Source organism: Mercenaria mercenaria, chromosome 6 (genome assembly GCF_021730395.1).
Source record: "Mercenaria mercenaria strain notata chromosome 6, MADL_Memer_1, whole genome shotgun sequence".
Classification (NCBI taxonomy): domain Eukaryota; kingdom Metazoa; phylum Mollusca; class Bivalvia; order Venerida; family Veneridae; genus Mercenaria; species Mercenaria mercenaria.
This window is the reverse complement of record NC_069366.1, coordinates 17640200-17666856: the sequence shown is the minus strand read 5'-3', so window position 1 is coordinate 17666856 and position 26657 is coordinate 17640200. Positions and strand designations below refer to the sequence as shown.

The 26657-nt window shown below is 33.6% G+C and overlaps 1 protein-coding gene across 4 annotated transcripts in view; it reads left to right on the top strand.

Annotated features, from left to right (window-relative positions):
• Nucleotides 1-3183: 3183 nt before the first annotated feature.
• LOC123549531 (calbindin-32-like) overlaps nucleotides 3184-26657 on the top strand; it is a 100711-nt gene continuing 77237 nt past the window's right edge. For 3 of the 4 annotated variants that reach the window (XM_045337694.2, XM_045337693.2, XM_045337691.2), the window contains exon 1: nucleotides 3184-3441. In XM_045337694.2, the coding sequence (XP_045193629.2) occupies nucleotides 3297-3441 (145 nt within the window). In that variant the 5' untranslated portion in view covers nucleotides 3184-3296. The remainder of the gene's footprint in view (nucleotides 3442-26657) is intronic. The other variant, XM_045337692.2, reaches the window with a different exon arrangement.

The window sequence follows — 26657 nt, the reverse complement described above, 5'->3', positions numbered from 1 at the left end:
ATCGGGGTTCTTTCGTTGTTTTAAACTTCAAAATGTCAGTTTTTCAGATAAACGCATTTCGTTCTTTGAAAATACATATGACGAAATCACAGTGACCCAGGCCGGACTGGACTGGGCATTCCAAAAAATAATGCTTTTGTTTTATATTCTATGATAATTAAATATTTGTGTGAAAAGGTAAGTCCTTATTAGGCCTTTGATGATTCTAAGAAGGCATTTGATTCCGTTAACAGAACAGAACTTTGCAAAGCGTTAAAGCAAAATGGTGCTGAAAGTAATTTTTCTAGATCTATACAAACAGATATACAACAGAGTTAAGGCTCGTGTAACCGGATTTGTAGAGATATTTGACTATCCTATTTGACTAAGACAAGGAACTGAGTCCAGTTTTGTTTTGTTCATCAATGAACTAGAAGCAGTTGTTGAAAACTGGGATTACATGGTGTTCAACTGGGCCCAGATGAAGTTAAGTATTTATACTAATGTTTGCAGAAAATGCTGCCCTTGTTTTAGACACCGTTTTAAGATTACAGAGACAATTAATTAAATGCTGTTAGATTGACATCTTTTGTTTAATGTAAATAAGAAAACAATTATAGTTGTTTTTATAAATGGAGGCAAATTGTCAAAACGACATAATAGTTTTATACACGATGGTACTCTTGTTGAAACACTCTTTTATGTACGTCTGTTCAGATTTCACATATCTTTTGTCACTGTTTAAGATGGCAAAATGCATGACTATATATGCTAAAAGGGTAATTTATTTTCATCTTGAAAAGTTTAAATAACGTATTGCATTTGCCATACAAAACATTGTTTTTTAAATTGATACTAAGTTATAGATAGAGTTTATGAAGTGAATTCTTCGTGAAAAAGAAAAAGGGAAACGGAGCGTGGCGGAGAGACCGATCAAGGTTTCTTTTTCTCGAAGAATTCTCTTCCTGGACTCTGTCTGACATAGTGTGAAATCTACGTTTGACCAATCAGAATTGCAGTCAGTCGTGTCGACGCTCTTCAGTGTGTAGAGCTGTTCTTCGAAAATTATTGCTTCAGTCACAATGGTCTTAAGGAATAAGAAGCAACATTTTTTAAAAAAATAGCTCGCTCTGATTGGTCAAAAAAAGTAGGTTGCACACTATTGTTGCACTCGTACTACTTTAAAGGTCTGTCTTATGGGAAATCCATATGATGGAAAGTACTGAAAGAGTACATGTGTATGCATGTAAACACATTTTTAAAAGCTCCGTTTCATCATGTAAAGAAGTTGTTATGGATGTCTGCGGTCATTATCCTATGTACATTGTAGCTAAAAAGGTGTATTAATTACTCATTCAATGTTTTGAAAATGTTCGGTAATAGATACATTATAATATGTTATTACAGTAAGTTCTCTTGGATAAAGGAATTGGAGCAGTCTTATTAACATAACCTAATACAGTTACGGATTATGGGAAAGTCAGCAAGTAATAACAGATGTAATCAAAATGTTTTTATTCTTACTTATTTACATCGTGTAAAACACCAGTATCTGTTAATATGGAGCGCAAAATGAACTGTACATTGGAAATTAACTTATTACCGTGTATATAAAATTGATTTTGTTATTGAAACTTTTGCGAATGCTATAGATATATTTAGATTTATATCAAGCCTCGTCTCTTTAAGGTCATCATCCTAATTAAGAAAGGAAGACATCAAGGAATCCAGAGAAATGAAAATTATTTTTCAGTTGTAATGGCTGTGCCAATGACGATTGTGATATTTATGAAACTATACGACATAAATATATACAGGAGAAATACTTTAGACACCCAAGTGTCAATAAGTTTCATATTTTTATGTCCTGTAAAACATTAGCATTGTTAGAAATTTCGCTATTTGTATTTACTATGCAACTGTACCTCAATAATAGGTTATAGTTTAAGTGACCCTTTTAGCATATGGTTGATATAGTATCTGTTTTATTTGTGTATGCTCCTTTCCGCATAAATATTAGCTTGTATAAATACTTGTATCAGGCATGTACATACTGTATTATCTTGCATAGTTTATAAATGTAATATTTTCTACACTAACAGTAGTATCAAACTCAACATCGTGTATATATACTTCATCTTCAGAACTAAATACCTTTTTAAACTGATCGAACCATTCACATGTTGAAATATTTGGCTTAACCGCATTTTTCTCAACCAAACAATTTTTTTTATTTTCAAAATGTATTTGGACAATTCACTGGTTGAGTTTGTATACTACATAAACATTTCTTGTCAAAACATAGACCTCTAAAAGACTTAAAAAACATGAATCAATTATTTATACAGCAAAGGTATTGATGATAAAGGAATGTCTACTAATAAATTCACAAAGAAAAAGACATTCAGTTTTCATATCGTATATAAATCTGATAATACCGATTACGAATGATTTTATCGTAACAATTTGATTGCCCTGTATAACACTATTAACGGATACTTCTTATATTAAATGACATTTCTAGGTTGTATGAAATTAAATCAAGTTACATTTTCCTATTCAAAAGTGATTATAATGAAACATCTGGTCTAATAATTGAAATAACACAAATTTCTGTAATATTTTGTATTACTGTTTTATCTTTATATTTCAAAAAAAGACAACTGTTTAAATGTGCGGGTCTTGACAATTTTCATGAGCTTAGCAGTCCATCTGCATTTACAATGTACAAATGTAGGGATATAATTATTATGACTTGATGTCATATTGTGCTTTTTGTTGTGAAAATGCTTGAAGCTGATGTAAATTTGTAGGACTTCTTAGGACCCATTACTTTAGCGGCATTGTACTCTTACAATTTTATGCAATAATATGCGCACTTACATTTAGAATTGTCTGAAATTATTAAAGTAATATAACCTGCACGTTCTGCTTCGATTAAGTTGTTCGATTAAAATTAGCAAGGATATTTCCATATTATCTGATTTCAATATTAAGAAGTTTAATGTAAATTCCAAATTATCGGCAAGGAATGGCGCTTTCTTTGATTAATACATATTGATTGCGTTTAATTAATTTCTGCAAAACATTATTGCAACTTTATGCTTTAACTGTGAAGTTAGCTAAGTCTTAACGGAGATTGGTATTTGACACCTGTTGCTGAAAGTTGGTATTGATTGCACGCGCCTTTCCCCCGCTCATGCGCAGTGGCAAACACTTAGCTCAGTAGCAGACGACAAAAGTCAGTTGACAATAAGAAAAGTGACTCTGTATATTCTTCTATGAAATCCTGCTGCGGATAATTTTCTAAAACGGAAATGGCGGAAAAGCGTGTATCTTGCTCAGAGAAAAAGGAAAGCAAGAATAATTTCCTGCGTCAATTTCGTGACAAGGAAACACGGGAGTTCAAAAAGATATCTGCGAGTCAGTTTATGGACGTTTGGAATCATTATGACTCGGATGGTAAGATTAAACTTGTTTTCAACAATAATAAACACAATTTCTAAATAATTTAATAACAAATGTTAAATGACAAGCGAATCAATGAAATATTGTTTATTCACCTGGGATTTACCTGAAATATTTGCTTTAGAAATATTGAATCGGCGAAAGTGTTGAAATAGTATCTAAAGTTGACTTGTAAAATGATACAATATATTGACGTTTTTCCACTATGAAAGCATATTCTTCCACCTTATTTGACATGTATTTTATAAATAAGTTCAGACTTAGCCACTATCTGGGTTACAGTGTCATCAATACTGTCTATTACCAAGGTTTAATGGCATTTTTATTACCGTATAATTGTTATCAAGTCTAGACCCTGTCGTATCAATGAGCTGGAATCTATAAAATGCACAAACATTGAGACCTTTAAAACATGCTTAGGCATGCCTAAAGCTTCTTTAAGAGGAAACAATTCATAAAGTATTAGTCATTGAAACTGATATAAAATCATTAAAGATATCCATATAACAGATGTTTATTGCAAAACGACTAGAAAATCGGTGATGTAATTAAACTGAAGGTAAGTGGTCAGTTTGGTTTCACACAATTAACCCTTACCTTGCTAAATTACTATTATGAACTTGTCCATCTTTCAATTTGGACAGTAGCATTAGCTTTAAAATGGGTGCTTACCAAAAATATAATGACTAAATGGCGAACAGTGCAGATAAAGATCAAACTGCACAGATGTGAAGGCTGATCATGATCTACACTGGTCGCAAAGGCAGAATCAATTGTGACCAGCATGACAAGGGTTAATTTGAACCAAATATGTACATACATAAGGAAATAAGTGCACTGAGATGATAAGATATAACAGCACGTTTTCGAGTCGATTGGTTTTTAAAGCTTATAATTCCGCTCGTGTCAATTTGCCCGCTTATATATATTTTCCATTTGCTGCAAAATAATTTTAGATGCTACTTTTGGCCTTTTTATTGTTCAAAATAGTTTTAAAACTTTTAGATATTTTTTGTACGGTCAGTTTTATATCAAATGTGAATTAAAATGCATTTTAATATTCTAAATTCATGTCATTATTTAATTTCAGTGACTTAGTCTATGATAAACAAACATCTTGAATTTGTTCAAAACGTCTATTTAAAGTTGCATATAGATCATGATATGTTAACATGTTAACCCCAAATTTCCACCTGTCTGTTTTTCAGACACCACGCTTTTTTAAATCTAAAAACATCGGATGTTATATATTAATTAAAACGGGAGAAACTATCACTGAATTGGAGAATTTTTCAAAATTACATTGAAATATGATATATATCGTTTCTTTATGAAACTGGTTTATGCCGATACAAAAAAAAGTCAGTGGCTTGCGGCATGATTTACCTGTTCAGACCTAGTCACGTGATTTATAAAGGTATTGAATATAAAATAAGGCTGCGTAAAATAACAGAAATGACACCAGACTCCCATTCCAATGTTGTCTTGTTTGTTGGAAAAAACAATTTCTAGACCAACTTTGTTATGTGTTCGAAGCATTCGATATCCAATGGCCGTTATATCTAGGATACATAATGTTCGAATCCTAATTATATCTGGTTTGTTCGTGTCGGTTTCATCACTACCTGCGCAAAGTATTTTGTCTCTGCACATGAGGGAAAGTTGCCGATAACTGAGGTCTTATCAAAAATAATTTAATGATAAGGATTGCATGAAGTTAACTACGGAAATTACGGAAAAAGCGCAAGAAATCAGACTGTTTGTAAAGCATTCTTATTGTTACTAAATAAACAAAACAGTGTTTGATATCACTATAGAAATCCTCGGGTGCCTAGGCTCTCAAGCACTTCTTAAGAGCTCATTTATTATAAATTAGAATCAATGGTGCAGAAGTCTATATCTGAAAGCTGATATATACATTAAACATTCATTTGAACGAACTCAGATTAGGGACGCAAATATATTTGTTCCTAAGCAGTAGAAGTCAAACAAAATAAGTAGATAGTATCATATTAACAATAATGCATTGCTGATTAAGACTGCGTTTGTTCAAAGATGTCTAATGAATTGATTGAGTCTAAAATGTTATGACTCACGCCTGGTAAACAACAGAGCTACCTCTTTCAGAGGTATACGGTAAATTGCTCTGTCGCAACTTCCGAGCTAGTACATGTCGCGATAAAAGAATGTCAACAAAGGTGAGTGTCATAATATTTTTTGTATTTTTTACAAGCATTGTATTGAATATCAAAATTCGGGGAATGGTAGGCGATGTAGATTTGATTTAACTTTACAGAGAACTTAAAGTTTGTTTATTTATTCTTGATTTGAGGTCGTGGTGATGTTTACAAACAAGCTGATTTAGCGGTGAACTGGGCTGTTTCGTCATGAAAGCACTTTCATTGTCACATATTTGCATATTAACTGATATCAAGAAGCAAACCGGGTAGGCGTGAAATAGCTGTACAGTATACAATGTTTTTGGAAATAAAATTTGTACCAAAAATGGTTTGCGAGTAGAAATATTCACTTTTTATTGTGAGGGCTTTCATGACGAAACGGCCCAGTTTACCGCTAAATCAGCTTGCTGGTAAACATCGCCACGATCACAAATTAAAAATAAACTAGCGAACTTTAAGTTCCCTGTAAAGTTAAATCAAATCTACATCGCCTACCATTCCCCGATATTTGATTTTCGATACAATGCTTGTAAAAAATACAAAAAATATTATGACACTCACCTTTGTTAACGTTCTCTTATCGCGACCGTATACCTCTGAAAGAGGTAGCTCTGTTGTTTACCAGGCGTGAACTGCGATCTGTTGCCCTGGGTTTAAGATAAATGGTTCGCACATATTAAGCATAGGAATGTATTTTTCTAACTTCGAATTTTTGTTATTTATTTTCGGTTTTCATAACATCCAATTCGTCATTCCCTTTCCCTATTTACTCATTAAATAATCGTTAGCGGTAGTTTCTTTCCGAAAAAAGCAGTGAACAACATCTGAGAAAAAGGGTCCGGGTATACAAATTAGCGACAACTTTGGCAAATATTTATTGCAATCAGTATCTGCTCAAATGTTTTTGTTGTTGTTGTTGTTTTTGCAAGATTTTTTCCTTGAAAACACTACCACGAGACGGACCTCGCTACACATCTGTTTTCTACTAAAAAGCAATGACTTCAATTTGGTTTATGCATCATTTATCTTTACAGACAGAAAGTAATAAAATACATGTATATCCGTCGAATAACTGCCTCATTTTGTAGTTATCTTCAAAATACAGTTAGTTCAATTAACATATATTAAAATGCAATAAACCCTATGAATTGAGTTATCTTGATCGTAACTAATAGTTTATATTAATTCGGCATTAGCTCAGTCGGTTTAGCAGAGTGAACATGACATAGACCCCTTTTTCATTACTTTAACCCTTACCCTATGGACTGGTCCATCAGTCAATTTGGGCAGTACCATTTATTATTCGAAAGGGTTTTCAATGAAAATTTCACGACTGAATAGCTTTCTGATTCGAACTTCGAACCTCCCGATCGAAAATCCTACACTAAACCAACTGAGGTAATAAAATAATTTGTAATTAACTGATAATCATCAGGGTTTTATTTTATTTGAACGTTGACTGACCTGAAATGTAAAATGTTTCAGCTTACTTGCACGTATTGGACTAGACTAGCTCCTAGACTATGATATATCTTTTTACACTTTTATGATTGAATGTAGTGAACTGAGCCAGTCTATATCCTATGTCCAATATCATATATAATTTTAACATCATTCTTCTGTGAAAATCTCTAAAATAGACTGGCTTTTGTCTATATGAAATTGAATTCGAGAAAAGGGGGAAAATGTAGATTGAAATATATTTATTATCAGTCTAGTGGCTAGTCTAGTACTGGATATTATTTAAACGTTCTATGTACGATCAAAATATGTGCATCGAAATAAAATTTAAAAGATAAACGAAAAAAAAATTATTCAAGACAAGAAATCTATCAATAAGAGTTAAAAACACTTTGAAGTTCCATTGAATCAAGATATTCCAATATTTATTCAGCAGCTTACAGTTGAAAGAACTGGTAAGCATTTTTTTCAAACAGTGCTTTGGTAAACAATAGCAATGAAACTGAAAAGAAAATTTGAATGAAATCACCCTGTGGCTCTATTAAAACTTCGTTAACTATTAATGATTTCATATGACTCCTTTTGGATAAAGGATTTTATTCTGATTTTCTGGAAAGCAACTACGTAGCTGCGTCTTACATAAAATTATATGATGCTTATGATGATGTTGGTGATTATGATGATGGTGATGGTGATTATAATGATGTTGGTGATTATGATGATGGTGACAACGATTAGGGTGATGGTGATTTTAATGATGTTGATGATTACGATGACGATGATGATGAGGGTGATAATAATATTACGTTACAGTTCACGATGATGATGAATAATAATGATGATTATGAAGCTATCGATAATGATTATGTTGCTGACTTCATACAAAGCTATTTTAGCAGCAGTATCTCAGCGTGTGCCACAAATCAAATGTTGTTAGCAGAACTGGTATGTTTGCACTGAGATCTTCATGGGGGTGGATGCTTTTCGATGCACTGATTCGGTCAAGTCGTAATAGAAGTTTTAAGCCAGTTTTAAATTTCATTCGGATCCTTTAGTACCTTTATTTTATAGCAATATAGTTTTCTATTACGCCGAGATTATAATAATTCTGCTCAAAATGATCTTTATCTTTTGATTCCTTAAAACAAGAAACAGCTGCTTGGTTTCCACTCGTTTGATAATTGTGCAGTACGTGCTTGCAAGTATACTTTATATGAACTATATCAAACGGCTGAAAATATTCTTACAAAGAAGCGTGTATGACTCAGTAAACAATTGCATATTACAACTGAACAATTCTCTAAGAATATAGATATTGAAAAAGCCAATATACCGTGAAGTATTAGAGAAAATAGAAAATATACACCGCGTAGTAAATACAAAATTCAATATTATTTCTGTAAACATCTGCCACCTTCCACGCTTATGTACTTTATCATTTAATCTATACCTCGAGGTGGAAACACTGATACAGTTAAATAATGTCGAGGACAGATCTAAAAGTATGTGGCATTAGTACGGCGAGAAGCTGGAGGTCAGTTGTGCTGGAGGTTGCGAGTTTGATCTCAGCCGAGGCCATTAAGCTTTGCAATAAACAGTAATCGACTAAATTTATATGTATGTTCTTAACAAATTTGTCAATTGCTTGCATACAACTAGCCGCCATACTGCCTACAGGAGTTTTAAAACCACTAAATTCGCAAGATTAAGGCTATAAGTTTCGTTTACAAGTTGTAATTTTCTGTAAGCATCAACTTCCAATACTATATACATGAGTTACCAAAATGACTGTTGCTCAATATAAGCTGAAAAATTGACATAATGGAGTTGAAAACTGTATAATAGCAAATACTTCATGCAGCTGTTGCCACATAAATGATGAGTCTTGTAACAAGAAAATCGTATTTCTAGATTTATGTTTCCATATTGATGACTTGTATAGTTTAGATTTAGTCTGACTTTATAAACTAACAAATTGTCAAAAATACGGGGTGACCATTCTTTATTTTACATTATGACCATTTTTTTAAACATAATTTGATAAATTAATTCATTCAGATGTTACAAATTGCTTCTCGTTATTACCTATTTAATTAAGATGGAACTCGGACGACCATACGCGCACTTGTTACATTCCATACGAATTTCATTAGTTTTATTTTATAGAAATTACCCTTTGCAAAGAAGCAACTTTCTCCTTTCACGGCGGTGGATTTCTCAGCATTATCTATTACACTCACATATACAACAATGCTCCTTTTCAGTGGGTCTTCATTGTCGCAGAAATACGGTTTTCTTCCAATAATATATTTTTTATTTGAAATGGTCCTTAATTTTTCGAAATTTCTAAAGTTATATTGCCCAAATTGAATGATGGACCAGTCCATTTTACAAATTTAGCAGGGTAAGCGTTAACATATAAATCATAATACAGTTGTAGTCATTTTCTTCTTCTTGTAGTTAAAAGAAAATTCGACAATAATTATTTCTTTTTTATCATCAGAGCCCTGACTCACAAACTTTTATACCATTTGTCATAACATTTATGTTGAGACTGAATAGATTTTGAATATCAAGAGGCATTTTGTCATAAAGTGTTCTTTATCAAATATTGTCTGAATTTATGAACAAATTTTCTTTACCTGCGGTAATCCGGAGACCTTCATCTGACATTATGTTATTAGACAGACATCACTGACTAAGTTATTTTATATGGTGGAATCAACTTTCATTTGTTCTGTATACCAGGGACGCAAGGGACTCGGAAGCACTGCACTGTGCCTTATTTAACCTTTAACCTGCTGGCGGCAAGTGATTCTGCCTTTGCGACCAGTGCAGGCCAAGATCAGCCTGTTACTTTTCAGTGAACACCCCTTTAAATAATAAACGGTATTGCCAAAATTGAATGATGGACTAGTCTATTTTAGAAATTTAGCAGACTAAGGGTTAAAAGGGTATGTCTCAAGGTTTATGTCAAATTGTTCGAATCAGTAGCAAGGAATTTTAAATTAAAGATGAAATAAGAGTAATAACGTAATTTCAAGTCGGTTAAATAATAGAAAACCTCTCTATTTTAAGCGTTAGTCAAACAATACAAATGATATGTTAAATAGTAGGAAATGCAGCCGTTTCTTCTTTCATTTGTATGAACATGAAACGTTCCCTTTTAAACAATCAGGTAATATACGATACAAGGAAGAGCGTGAGAGAAATGTTTATTCATTGAGTTTAAGTTCTACCAGGAAATAGATTTTCAGTAACAGAACAAACAATAATAAATTTTCCCTGGGCCACAAATCTCATCAACACGGAAGTATCAGAGACAATAAATACTGCGTCTTTACTTGCCGCTGGTAGTTATCAATTAAAACCTTCGTACTTCATGTCGAAAGATATTGTGTCTGCGTATGTGTTCTGCCATAGTTAAAAAAAGACTTGTGTTGTAATATTATCTGGTCCTTTGGGATCATGGAGTCCATTCAACATATGTGTAACAGGGTTCTGTTTAAGCCGGTGCTAGGGGGCGTGAGAGGTGTTGCACATTTTATCACCTCTCATGAACAGACTCAATCAAACCGAGTCTGCTATTATTCTTCTTGGTTGCATTCTTTACTTCCTAAGGATCTTTTTACATATTTAATTAACTATCACAACAGCAATCTTTTAAGTGCCGTGTGGCGGCTGTAAGAAGTCTCCCTGTACTTGGATTCAGTGTTGTTATATTTTCTGGTCCTTTGGGATCATGGAGTCCATTCAAAATATGTGTAATAGAGTTCCGCTTAAGCCGGTGCTAGGGGACGTGATTGGTGTTGCACATTTTATTTTCTCTCATGAACAGACTCAATAAAACCGAGTCTGCTATTATTGTTCTTTGTTGCATTCTTTGTTTACAAAGGATCTTTTCACAGATTTTATTTTTTGTAACGCTTTCGGAACATGTAATATAATAATGTGGTCGATACATTTCCATACGTGGGTGAGCAGAGGTTTACATCTGTACGACAGGCTCTACTTACTAAAATCTTTACCTACTGCTGAATGTGTGTAAGATTTTTACTAAACAATCAAATAACAAGGTTTGTGACGTACAGTTATTTATCTACAGAGTAAAAAATGTGAAAAGAAGTTTTCCATCATGTTATGTAAGTTGAGTGGAGGTGCCTGTGAGGTTTTAAATTGTTCAGGTCGTAGACCAACATTGAATGTAGACCCTGGTCTTTTTTATTGTTCATCTATGACTTGAACATCTACGATCTGAGCATTTTTGAATTATGATCTGCTTACTGAATATTTTTGGAATGTTTATCTACACCCTGGACAGTTTTAGATATTGGTCTACGATTTCGGACTCGGATAAACATTGAATGTTGATCTACGACCTGATCAATTTTCAACTGAACAAATTTGAATGCTGATCTGTGATCTGGACTTAATTGAATTTTATTAAGCGAGGTAGAACGCAATGTAGTTACATCACTACATCCTAGTTATGTTATTTTAAGTAACATTGCTTTGTGTAAAATTAACCGAATATTTTCATTATTTTTACTATGTAAATATTCATTTTTGATATAAATCAAAAACAACGCCATACTTGTATTGAAAAGTAATTGTTAGAAAACTAAAAGCCGCACTATTGTAATTGAAAGGTTAAAAGCTCTTGAAGTTCTTTCATATTTGTGGAAAGTTCAAAAATACAAGAGCTGGGCAGCCGGAATTTGGGAAAATGTATTGTAACAACATGCAACGTATTTACACTGTCACTCGTACCTGTAGAAATTAAAGATATATTTGATTTAGTAGCATACATTTCACAACCAGTTATGAAGGAACATTTCAGATTGGTAAGCGTACATGATGGAGAATATCATATTTTTCAAATGTATGTATCGGCTTGAATGCGTTTGTATTTTTTAATTTCTCTAGTTTAATTTATTTTATCAGAGTTTCACTTAAAAATTCAAAAAAGATGACATCAACAATTATCTCCCAAACTGTGATTGTAGCTCAAAGGGCATTTTATCTATCTAGTGTATTCGTTAATGTCTCGTTCATTACTCAGGAACCTATTATCGCTCGTTTATCATACGGGAACCTATTATCGATGCCAATTACTCAGTAAATGGAAAAGTAGACACAATTTGATTTGTAACAGTAGCAGAGGCGATGATATAAGACCGAAAATTGAAGATTATCTAGCTTGAAGGCAGATAAGATTGTTTTCTCACGACGCTTTGAATGCAAGATTGACATGAGTTACTTGGATATCTCGGTTCTTAATCCTTATTAGTACAGAAAACAAGATTGTGTTGCCATTTGTTTTACTTAATTATAACAGGCTTCAAACTGGATTTTTTTATTCCATTAAAATGCTACTATTTAGTTAGTTTATAATAGTTTGTTTTAGCTCGATTGTGATGAAAGCTTCAGGCTTATTGGAACCACTCTCGAGTCCGCTATTTGATCTGCATGTCTTTAAGACATTAATTTGCTTTCAAGATAACTGCTTTTTGAATATTTGCTTTAAACATTGTTACGATCGAAGGTAGTAAAAGTTTATTTTCTCATTTTGAAGTATTTTCTTTGTGCTTTATCTTTGTATGTTTGAATCTTTAGTGGCCCGCTGTATTGTGGAAATCCTACAGTAACCACTTGTCCACCTACTGTTTGTCTGTTTGTCCATCTGTCTGTCACAAGTTGCCTAACTTTTCATGTACCTCCCGTTTTAGAATCAAGTTTTCAGGGCAATCTGTCTGTAGTAACGAATTTATTTATAACAATAAAGTAAAATAGAAGTTATTACAGGGAAGTGTTGTGTACAAGTACCACAGCTGTACATTGCTTACATTTTTAATTGTCTCATTAAATTAACTAATAATAATTATGTCCCGAGAATAAAAAAGAAACCAAAAAACTAGCACATGGGTATTGTTGAATTGTCACACAGTGACAGAGGGCATTGAGAGAAAGTGCACTGTGATAGAACTGTATCTCTACTTTATTTTTTAATTATATCCCTTAACTAAATTAATTTGTCCGGGCTTTAATTCTGAAGCTCTTGCAGGGGAATTATTCAAACTGCATAAAAGATGAAGGGCGCACGTAGAACCTAAAGGTACAAGACCTACAACTCCTTGCTTAGTTTTCTTGTAATCTCCCTTCTTCAAATTAACACGTAGCCTTTTTTGTCCTGACAGTAAAAGAGGGATTTTATTAAAATTGAAATTGAATATACTGAAAGAGGACATCGTTGTATACAGGAACCACATCGGTGTCTTGCTTATTTTTATAGCTGTTTCCTTCACTCAATTAGTCGTCCAATGCATAAATTAAACTGCATACAAGGATAATTGTGCATGTCTGAATTGTCTCACTTTTCTATCTCCAACCTTTATCATTTTATTATACTTGTCAGAAAGAATATTAAAAAGTGATAAGGGTTTTGTTTACATTAACACAATGATAAGGGACAATTAGATACTGCACTGGCAAAGAATAATAATTTTACATTGCACCACTTTTGAAATATATCCATTTATTATATTTTATTACATGTATTCATATCTCGAACATGACTGGAAGTTTATTCAAGGGGAATGACATTGAGAGATGGGCCATAATCATTCAATCTTGCTGTGTGGTCTGAAATTACTTGTTTACAATGAACGTTCTTGTATACGGACCATATGTTTTTACACAATGTCTTCAGCTGAATAGGCTGTTAGACAACAATGATACATTGAAAACGGGATCGCCCGAGTAAAGGTGTTTTCGATTCATTTGTCATTTAGTTTGGAATTCTTTGTCAGTTAAAGGCGTAAGCTAGAATTCCCTGTATATGAGATGGGCTAAAATTTTCCCAATAACAGAATTTCTTTAAACTTTGGATATTGAGGGACAATCATCTAAGAAACAAAAAAATGCAATAAAAATCATAGGTCACCGGATTCGAAAAAGAGTTATCTGCCCTTGAAAACGTCATTTTTAGGGGAAATGCCGTTTTCAAGGGCAGATAACTCTTTTTCGATACCGGTGACCTATGATTTTTATTGCATTTTTTTGTTTCTTAGATGATTGTCCTTCAATACCCAAAATTTGAAGAAATTCTGTTATTGGGAAAATTTTCGCACCAAATTCTAGCGTACGCCTTTAATCACATTTTCCATGAGTACCCTGATGTAGTTCATCGGTAACAGAGATCTTTAATTTCTGACTGCAATTGTTTGACAAATTACGACGCCTTAAAAGTTAGTTGGCAATTTCTTAACTTTAAAGTTAACAGCGAGGTTAATTGTTTGTTTCTGATATAAATATATATTTGGTTGTTATTACGTTACTTGTAAACGTTATTTCCTCTCAAAAGAAAAAAAAAGTAATAAACATTGTATATTTTTGAACGTCACCAAGGAAAAAATATATATATTATACGGCCATGACATTGCTCGTCGGCTTTTGTTATGTTACTATAACCACTGTGAATACTGACAATCATTATTAACTGACTCTTCCAAGTATTTATTTTCTAAACATAGAACGATTCAAGAATTTCATGCTGTTCATAAATCAGAGATAATAGGTTTCATCCAAGGGAAGTGTTTGTACTGATTTCCTGCCTTTTTCAGTTAAGGTAGTTCTGCACGTTTGAAAAACCGGAAGTGATGGCGTAACGTCATTTATCCGGAAAACGTAGAATAAAGCCTGGATTCGGCGTACGGAAATGAAAATCAGTTTATGAATTATTCGAAACATGTGAGTAAATTTGTTATAATGGCACTGTTGCTATATTTCTAAAGTCAAAATATGATATTAAAACATATGACACGTTAAAAAAATCAAAGTAATTTCTTAAAATTAACTTGAAATGCCCGGTTCCCTTTAATCATGGTAAAATATCTCAAAAGTAAGCACACGGACCTATACATCTTATTTCACCAAATTATAGGTCATGTGTTTATTTACAATTGTGAGAAGTTTCATCAAAATCTACATTGTAGAAAAAATTCTATTCGCGAAAATGTTATGAAAGTTATGATTTTCCCATAGACTCCCATTATGAAATATTGCGTGAGGTCCAAATTTTTCAAACCAGCCTAGCAAAAAAATCAAGCACACGACCCTATCTTTTTTATTTGCTGAATTTTCTAGGTATATTTTGAAGTTTTGAAAAATTGGAGTTTAATCAAATTCTACATTGTAGAAAATTTTTTTTTCCAAACGTGCAGAACTACCTTAAAACATGACAATATGTTATCCTCCATAATTTGACCGCAAGACCGTTCAAAAACAAGACTTCCTTCCCATGTGTTCTTGTTTTACTGAAGTTATGCTGGCCGGACATATGTTAAGTGATAACGAAAAAGGTAAGACGTTTAATATCGGAATTTGAGACAAATGATCGAAAGACGAACGTCATTTTTACATGATCGTATTTAATGGAGTTCTTAAGATGTATTTTGTTTTCCAGTTTTCGAATAATTCATTTGTAGGTGCTCTATAAGACCTTTATTCCAACGTTCGTAAAGCATTTTTTTTTTTGTGTGGTAACTTGTATTCATTTCATTATTGAAATGTATGAAATCACTGGCTAAAATTATGTTTGAGATTTCAGTAATCAAAGGCAAGAACCAGTCACTAAATATTTAAATAGTTTAAGACTTGCTAAAAGAATTATAGTCAAGGAAATAGATGTGTCTTATTACATACTCATTTAAAAACTTCGTTAAGTTTCAATAGGACCTGAAACGTCAATAGTTTCCTTATCGGGCGTGTGACGTCATTTGTGACATCAGTTTCATGTATGCCGTCACATTTAAAAGTTCTTTAATGACGATATTTTCAATTTCACTCGGGCTTAATAACAAATTTTAATCATTTTTATATAATAATGTTAAGTGTAGATACGTATGTATGCCATTCTTTTGCGGAATAATATTGCGCCCCTAAAGTCGCGCAATATTTCCGCTGCAAAACTCATACAAATCTAATAACCTATAAATATCACACGTTTTGTCTTTTTTCAAACATGAAATACAATTGATTGAACTTCTCAGTAGAGTTTCATATAACTGACACTTGGTGTAAAGGAGTCCAATAACACAATCATTGTACGACGGAATCAGCAATTGTTGTCAAAGAAAAATGTGTTTGCAAAACCATGTGATTTAATCGTACTGTCATGAAAATATAGAGTGTGTATATAGTTTAGAGCCAGATGTGCGAGATAACGTTGATTTCATTCGATCACTTTGCAGTCATTAGGCAAATATTAGACCAACAAGTATGTTAAAATCAAGAAATGGCTTCCTTTCTGTCTATCTTGCTTGTACTGACGCTGAAATTTTCTTTGAAAACCATCTTCCTAACTATGCTATTTTCTATGAGTCGGCGAAAAGTAAAAATGTAAGAAAATCTGGAAGTGCTATTAACCTTTAACCTGCTGGCGGCAAGTGATTCTGCCTTTGCGACCAGCGCAGACCAAGATCATCATGGTCTGCACTGTTTGCTATTCAGTCAGTAAATTTTCAGTGAACACCCCTTCAAATAATAAATGGTACTGCCCAAACTGAATAAAGGATCAGTCCATTTTAGAAATTTAGCAGGGTAAGGGTTAAGAAGAGTTTATGGCAGAGTGGCAAGTATCAGCCTGTCGTATAAACTTAAGCTTTTATACAGTCAATACAAGTTTAACTGTCAATTAAAAAAAAATGCAACAATTCTTATAATTTTAATAGGGAATGAACACAGAAGTAGTAACGCATGGAATCATCAAATTTTTTTTTTTTGCATCCCGCGATTCAGCGTCATTGATTAATGTTTACACAATACATATTAACTGCAAGGCAGATATGTGTAAAGCAGACAAATAAATGGTAATAAGATTTGAATAGAACAGTAACTTTTTCAATTCAAAATCTGTTCAATTAAAGGAGTGTAGACTAATTTACTATAAAGTGTGCCACACCATATCTTTAGCAAACTCTACGGAAATTCAGGTTTTATGTTCATTTGATACATGTCCAGCGTCATCGTTCGAATTAATGTTTACACATTAACTGCAAGACAAATGGTAATAGTAACATTTTCAGTTTAAAATCCGTTTAAATGGCGAAAATGCTTCTAAGGAGTGGAAACTTATTACTTCCGCAAGTAAAAAATATAAATAAATGCGACACATGGCGCGTGTTTGAGAAGGATTGGCATTGATTGCAAGTTTATAACAGTTAAACATGATAAAAAGACAAGATGAATGAATGGAATATTAGGTTACTGTATTTCAGAACATGTTGATTTCCGGCTTTTCTCCGAAAACATATACGACTAACTGCGTATGTTGAACTGAATTAACATTTTAATTACATTTGTTACATATAGCTAAGTGGTGTACAGATTCATACACTGTGCCAAGTTATACATTTATTGTGTACTATTTTTAACCTTAAACACAATACTGTTTGTACGTGTTTACACGTGCTTTTTGTGAACATAGATCTTGTGTAGTAATTAAGCATTTTTAGATATCAAAATTTACATTATAAGTGTTATACAGTACCATCGCGATACTACGAAAAGCCAAGGGACCGGCCGTTTTTTTCGTAATATCGCATTTTCGTTCGAGCGCAGTATAGGAAATTTCGCTATACAGCACCTTAATATTTACACTATATCGTAACCAGTGGTATTTCGTATCAGAGTACATGTATCACACTTTTATATGTACATCTGGGTTTTCTACAAATCTTATTCGAATCTGAACTCAGATGGTATCAAGAACTTTAAATCGTTTTTTTTTCTTCACCTTTTCTCACTGTACATAAAATATATAAAGGGTACATTGTTGCACGAGAACAAAAAATGCATTTGCCTATTCCGATTCAGCTACCATACACTGATTTGTTTTCGGAATAGTAAAACGACAATTTACAGACGATGAGGACTTAGATTTTTTTTATATTTTTTTATGCAGTGACTGTTTGAGACGTATAGATCTCGAAGTAAGTGTGCCTGGTATGCCATCCGATTGATAGTGACACTTTCCACTCATAAGCGTTTTTCACGCCGTTATGGAAGGTGTGAAAACTTTGACGATACAGGTATTCGTAAAATCGCAACTAAAACAAGTTGAAACAGGCTTTAAGGGCATAACAATACATTCGTAGGTGCGCATTTTTCGTAAAATTGCATTTTCGTAAAACCGCGACTTTGTAACATAGAAATAAGAAGAAAAGCAGCCGGGACTACAACACCTTTTCGTAGTATACCGGTATTTCGTTAAATTGCGATGCGTAGCACCGCGAATGCACTGTATTGTAATTTTCTCGAAATCTTTTATCTGTATACATAATTCTACCATTTAAATATTATTCTTGCATCGATTATTTCGAATGAATGAACACATGATTAAGTGCCACAGTATTACAGTAACATTTGATGTGTATACGCTAAACACCACTAAATCCGGCTGTTCTTTATTCCATATAAAATCCAATTAATTTATATTTGATTTTAGACATTTTAGTATATCAGATTTTCTGAGACTTAATATTTTCAGAAAGAACTATATTACTGTAGAAAAATAAAAATAAAAAGAGGTGTTAACCTTCATGTAACAAAATTACAGCGCGCTGAATTTACTCCTTTTCGCTTCTTTCAATGAAATTTGTAACATTCTTACGCCGCCATTTTTATCTAGCAACCTGAAGAATGATATTCAGATCAGGCCTAAGACCGCAGTTATTTTTACTATATGTTTTATATAGAGACTTGCCGCAATTGCATCTGTTCCTTCATTCCAAACCCCTTCAAACTACTTGCACTCAACAGAACTATTCAAGAGGAAAACTTCCAGCCACAATAAACATGGGGTTGACCTGCTCTTTTTTCAACCATCTTGAACCAAATCACATGTGAATGAAGAAAACTCTCTAAATGGCCCCGAACAGGCAAAACTGGCCTATCATAAGTCATGTCAGGCACATTCTGACATTCTCATTCTGTCAAAGTGTACATGTACCTACTATTTCATATCTCTTCTATTCAATTATGCCATTTTTCACTCGAAACTTCATCAATATTCACCATCAAACAGAGGAACTATTTGCCGCGTAACCACTTCCTTTGTGGTCAACCAAGGGCAAACTACTGTGCTCTTGTGCCTATTTCCCACAGCATTGATTTTAGTGCGATAATTGATGAACAATTAGCTGAAAGGAAAATAAGATTGTTTTGGAGTGTGTATCTTTGTGAAAAACTGTTAATGATGCTCTGAACGTAAAATTAACAGTAAAGAAGATCTTGGAAAGCGTATTTTGCTGATTCTAAAATGATTCCCCCATTACATTGATAATGAGAGAACTTTTTATGTATCTTCTACTTTGTAAGACATAAGGCTGCTTTTATAAAATCGACAGTCCTTGAGATACGATTTGAATGTGTGACCCGTTATCACCATAAGAAACTTGTAGATACCTTAGCCTTTTGTGTTATTTTTATTTAATCAGTTGTGACGTATAGTCTCTAATGGGACATTTTTTGCGAGTGGACAAAGCAATATATACAACGATGAATACCAAATAGAAAATGAATAATTTAAAACCTCTTAAGGAAGATAATGCGTTCTTAGGACTTCTTTGGTGTTAGAACGCGTTCCAAAGATTAAGAATGATTTATAAGGCCTAAGCTCTGCCTTCCCGAAACAGTAAATATTCAAGAAATAGAATAAAATGGTGATGGTGTTGAGGATTAAAACATGTTAACGTCATTTCAAATGATAGTTTACTTATATAAGTGAAATATTTTATCTGTAATAATTTATTCTCTGCAAGTAACTGACATTTTCCCTATAAAACACAAATTTATTTGGTCTTGTTGCCAGAAAGAACATCCCTGTCCCTTAACTAAACGTATGCCTGTTCGAACCGAAAAAGGTCCCTACTGAATTAGAAACTGGGATGTTATGAAAGAATAGCATGCTTACATATCAATGGTTATGTAACTTTTCTTTAAGATGAGATTATTTTCATGATTCTTTTCCTTTGATTCTAATGTGGTGGTGTTAGATTTTTCATCAGTTTTTCTAGTCTTTGAATACACATCTGGCATAACAACTGTACTCAAGGAAGATAACTCATGGAATTATTTAAATCTTACATTATTATGCCCCGTTTCTCCTCATAACATAGAAAATCAGAGATAAGATGATAGTTTTTAAAGAAAGTAAAAGCGTACAAACAGAAAATAAGATTTTTATTAGACAAATTTTCTATTAACTAAGCAAACGAAACGGACTTGTAAGCTTTACTATTTGTTTGTTATAATTACACTTAAGTTAGTTTAAGGCATTTCCACAAAATGTGACTGTGAATTGAATATGTTAGATATAAAGATCATGTAATACAACTGAACTTGATATACTCTAGTATTGGCGAAACAAACGCACCTTAAGGCGAAATAACTGCAAAATATGATATTGCCTCTCTTCACGTCGTCTTCCGTATTATCCGTTAATGCTGCTGTCGTCGTCTTACATAATATAGAGCTCGTCGAGCTGGATAAATGAGCCGTGCCATGGGAAAACCAACATACTGGGTTTGCGACCAGCATGGATCCAGACCAGCCTGCGCATCCGCGCAGTCTGGTCAGGATCCATGCTGTTCGCTAACAGTTTCTCCAATTTCAATAGGCTTCAAAAGCGAACAGCATGGATCCTGACCAGACTGCGCGGATGCGCAGGCTGGTCTGGATCCATGCTGGTCGCAAACCCACTATGTTGGTTTTCCCATGGCACGGCTCAAATAACGTAATATTAGAATATTAAATGTGGGTATAATCTTACATTGAATAGTAATTTATAACAATAACATTCTTATTTTTTTCCTGAAATCATATACCACTTCAACCATTTTAACTTGGTTCGTGCGGCGATTGTTTCAAATAGTGAGTGTTACATACGGCAGTATTACAGCAGGGCGACATCTAAGCATACTTTTACCCTATACTCTATATTCAGATTAACGTAGTCTATAGAATTGCTTACAAATGAAGAATTATCAATGTTTATCCGCAAGAAGACGCAGTGTTGACTTACTGGACAATTGCAGAATAGATAGCTGAAAGGCAAATAAGATTGTTTAAGAGAGTATACTGATACCGAGGCGCTAAACGTTATATTGGTTGTAAAGTAGAACTTGCTGATTTAATTGATCATGTCTAAAATGATTTACCTCTGACATTGATAATGAGAACAATTTGATCATATCGTGAACACTTTCCTGTTTCTTCAAAATTTGTAAGACACAGATTTATTTTACTAAAATCGACAGTCTTTTAAGATGCCATTTGATTGTGCGTTTACCGAACTGGAAGCAAAACCTTTCTCTCCTGATCATGTATGGCCAAGAGCTTGCTGTCTGAAACTCTTGGAAGCCTAGTTGTTCTAAAAGTTGTAATAACTTATTCACTGCAAATAAGTGATTTTCCCCCATAGAACACAGCGGCATAGAAGACGAAATTGTTAGGTCTTGTCCATACTGGTCCTAAACCAAACTTGTACCTGTTCGAATCGATTAAACAAAAAAGGTCTGTACTGAATTTACCGTTGGGATAATGACATATAGGGCATACTAAACACGATTGTTCTATCCTTGTTTTTCCAAGAAAAAGTCATTATTCTTTACTCTGAAATTAATGTGGTGGTCCCTGCCCTATTAGTAAGTCTTTCTTCAGTAGGGTTTTCTTCGTCAGTGCTGTTAGTCTTTATATTAGGTACTCTACTCATCACATAGCGTACATTGCTGATTTGATAAATCATACCTAGAATGATTTTCCTTTGACTCTGTCAACAAGAATTTCTGTTTCTTCGGCTTTTGTAAGGCACAAATCGAAAGTCTTTGAGATACCATTTGAGTGCGTGTTTGACTGTAGGTGCTGTTTCCCCGGTGTGAAATATCAGCATACATATATGGACCTCGTTGAAGCAGAATTTTTGTATTATTACTTAGAAGACAACCAAAAGCAATCTGCAATTGCCACGGGAGTTATTTGTTTGGATATTCATTATAAATTTTATATAATATTATTTAGTGTGATGAATATAATCCGCCATTCGTATGAAACCCTTTTTACCAGCTACATATGTAATTGTTCTTGATTTGTTGCTGCCTTTTTGTGTAGGTGTTCCTACTTGTCATTTTTATGTCAACCCCGCAGCGGTCTTGGAAATTATTTCCGGATTTTTCTTGTAGATATTAATATAGAAACAAAACGGATACCAAACATTATGTTGTGAGTGATAGCTCCGAGAATAGAAATAAGGAAAACGTGAAATGGTTAAGTGTATAATAGGTTCAGAAAACATTTGTAATGTTGTAGACATATGCCTCATGAGATGAATGACAGCATCAGGAAATATTTTCTTCATGCAGTTGACGATGATTTTCTCTTAAAATACTTATTTGATTCCGTAAAACTTTTAATGAATTTTTTTTTATATAGATTAGCAAATAAAAATCCACTAGCTCTATCTATTTTTTCTTAAAACAAATCCACACATTGACTGCTCTTTATGCAATGAATTCGAGAAACTGCGAAATTCAGTATAGGCACCAGTATCATTGTCATAAGTTTGTCTTCAAGTTATTACACATTAATATACATATAGAATCTATACATATATATACATATTTATACATTAAAGACGCTATATAGAGTATAAGATAGTCACCGCCGATAACTTGGTTCATAGTACTTATTAGTATATCTTATATTGTAAAAACGCAACATCCAAGAGTAACCTCAATTTTTTCGGGTGAAAACCATTTATTTTGGTCGACAAGCTTCAAAATTATTGAGGTACTGTCACATAAAAATATCTGTGCTTGAGTAGAGGAAATATGTCAATTATTAAATAAGCAGAATGACTGTGCATATTGTTGTACAGTCACTAAACATCCAGATTATATCAATGCTTGATATTGCAAAACAGGTTTAATATTTTTTGTAAATGCCTATACTGTGTATTTTAAAAACCGAATAAAGGACATTAGACTGATTCGATTTTTTGCATTTAACATTTTTTAAATGTAATTTAAAGATATCACTGGTCTTTGCTTGTTTTTCTGTCTGTAAATTATACATGTGAAAACAATTTTTCATCAGGTTATTTTTACCAAATCCTATACTAGGAGAAAACCCGTTTATGCTTAAAATATTGATGAACATCTAAAATGTAAGATAATAAATTTAAATTTTCAGATTTGAAAGGCAAAAGAATGTTCTCAATAGATATGTTATTATCTCAATTTTAATTTTGTTGTCATTAATACAGTTAATGCTGTGGAATGGCCTATTATTATATATCTCTGTAGCAATTTTGATAATAGTTATATCATGTTAGACATTAGTTAGAATTAAAATGTTGTTGATTTTACTATTGTTCTTGATGACAATATTGTCTGATTCAGCCTGTACGGTACCATGAGGTCAATCATAATGTCGCAGGATGTGAAAAATGTGCAGTCAGTTCGGTACTTGAACCCGGAACCCCTCGCTTACAGCGCGAATGCACTACCGACTGAGCTAACAGGCTTCCTGACATATATTTTCCCCTTACGTGATCAAGTCCGTACCGTGACATACACCCCACAAATTCGAAATTCGTCCTCAAACTCGGGAGGCACATACTACTGCAAGCGTTGGAAGACTGACGAAGCCACTTTCACGTCCCAAATTCTATTCAGATCCATTTTCACAATAAAATCTACCTATGAAATACCCTTCCGTGCCTTGTACATGTACAGTCTAGCAAAATCATAGTCTAACTGCAGAGAGGCAGTCTTTGTTCTATTTTAGATAGAGCACTGTTTTTTTTTTTTTTTTTTTTTTTTTTTAAACCCTGTATCTCGTGTGATTTCACGTTTTTCATTCAAGAGACGAACAAACTTTTCTTCAGTTCCAGAAGCATTAACCGAATACTCGGCAATAATTACTGGCATCAGCTGTGTAAATACGTTAAACGTTAAGCAATCGGCTGTAGTGCGATAAAAGGAAGATACTAAGAGAATCGGAAACAGCTAAAACTTTCACTCTCTAATTCACTTTGCTTAACGGTTAAAAATTGAAAGTGAAAATAAATATTCAGTGACGGAATAGAGAATATTTCGTTCACATTGATTTGTTCGTACTTTTAGCGATAAGACAGCGGACATAGCGTCTTACGTTTCATGTCAGATACCTGCTAAAATAATGATATTGCATTAAAGATGCTGATCTCTCTCTCTCTCTCTCTCCCTCTCTCTCTCTCTCTTGTGCAAGGCTGTGCTTGTATTCACCCATTCACGAAGTTAATCATGTAATATTTTGCCTTTGAACAAGGTAATTCATGTATTCATTTACACATGAACATGTTAAATAAAATGTTTATACAAGTACATGGCATTTATATAGCGCAAAAATTATAAAATATTCTATTGCACTTTACAATTACATAACACACATTTTACATATAAACATAAAAAATATGAACAGGATTCTAGAACTTAGATATAAAGATTTGGACATGTATAAATACTATTTTACACCACTGATATTTTGTATTTTAATAAGACTACACACATTGTTCATGAAACTGCCTAAATAAGTGTATTTTCAGTTTTGGTCTAAAGCTGGCTTCAGACTGAATGTTTTTCAGATAGCTAAGCAGATCGTTCCACCATTGGGACCAACGACTGCCATAGATCTGTCTGCTAATTTTGTTCGCTGTCTAGGGATGTTAAAGTTAGTGTCACTTTGTGAGCGAAGTCTGTATCGTTGTCGAGTAGGTACAAACATTTCCCTCAGATATACTGGAGCTGTACCATTGATGACACGGAAGACTATTAATAAAACTTTGAACATGACTCTAGCCTAAACTGGAAGCCAGTGTAATTCTTTCAGAAGTTCGGTACTTGGTTTTTCATAGGAAGCATTCTTGACTACTCTAGCGGCACGATTTTGGACTCGCTGTAGTTTATTGATTTGGTAGGCTGCTGGAATTTCTGTAAATAAACTGTTGCAGAATTGAGAATGAACCAATCCATGCACTAATGATTCAGTTGACTTTTGTGTGAGATGTTTCCGTATAGCCCTAAGGTTTCGTAACTGCACATGAGCTATCTGACACTTTTTCTGAATGTGATGGTCAAAGTTGAGTGTATTGGTCATAGTTATGATTTCATTGAGACAACTGTCGAGTTGTTGAAGAACGGTCGTGTCATTTTGAGAATTTCCCGCTTGAATTTTTAACGCAATCTTGTGGTCGTCCGCGTATCCATAGAGATCAGCTGGATATTTCTGCACCACTCGGTTGAGAGCCGATATATACAGGGTAAAGATCACCGGTCCGGCACAAGAACCCTGCAGGACACCAAACCTAGTGGCTCCGTGTCAGATGCTGACTGTTCGACTAAAACTTTCATTGTTCTGTTCGTGAGATAAGATTCTATCCATTTCAAGGAGTGCTATGTATACCAAAGTCATCTTGAAGGATTTGAATCAGTATCGGGATATCGATGGTATCGAACGCTGCACTCAAGTCCATCATGACCACGATTGTTATTTGATTTTCATCTATGGTTTCCAAAAGGTCATTATACATTTTGACAATTGCTGTTTCAACTCAATGATATTTTCTATAGGCACTTTGGTAAGCTGGGAGGAGATTGTTAGCTTCAATATGCTTGTTGATTTGATTTAGTGCACGATATTTATTTTTCCAATTCATATTTCATTCGCCCATGAACAAGGTAATTTATGTATAATTTACTCATACTCACGGACATTCTGATATTGGTTTGCCTATAATGTAAAAAGGTTAGTCAGATACACATTAAGCAATGCACTTGGTAGTTCTGGCATTGTTTGCCCATGCACAATGTTATTCAGAAATGTATTTGCTCATGTACAAGGTAATTAATGTGCGTTTCAATCGCACATGGGTTCTACCTTGGTATTGAGGGTATAATAGCTGTGGCCCGCAATGGCACCAGAAATAATGTAGAAGTCAAATAAATGACTAAACTAAAACACAAAATAGCGTGAATCACCGCAAAAGTATATTTCAGTGTGCGCATGCGTGTAGGTCACGTCAGGTTATTCGAACGAATTATCTATCTAACTAGTAAAGAGTAAGCAACTGGTTAGTAAGGATGGATATTTTGAATATGAGTTGTAAAATATAGTATGCGTTGTGTGTGATTGGTGTGGCGTGTATGGATGTAGTATTGAATGGTACATGTGAATATGTATCTGTATATGACAAACAAAACAAAGACAAACAAAACAGAAGTAAACTATGGAGGACCATACAGGACATCACAATACACTAAGTACACAAATAATTAAGTAAGCAACATGTGTATTCAACCTTGCGCAAGTTCGTTATTCATTCACCGACGCAAAGGTAATATTGATATTCATTCGCTCGTGCCCGAGTTCATTCAGATAAATACAGCCGACTAGGCACAAGTTTCATGTTCATATATATAAGGGAATTTAAGTATTCATCCACCCATGCATGAGATCATTCATGCCCCACTT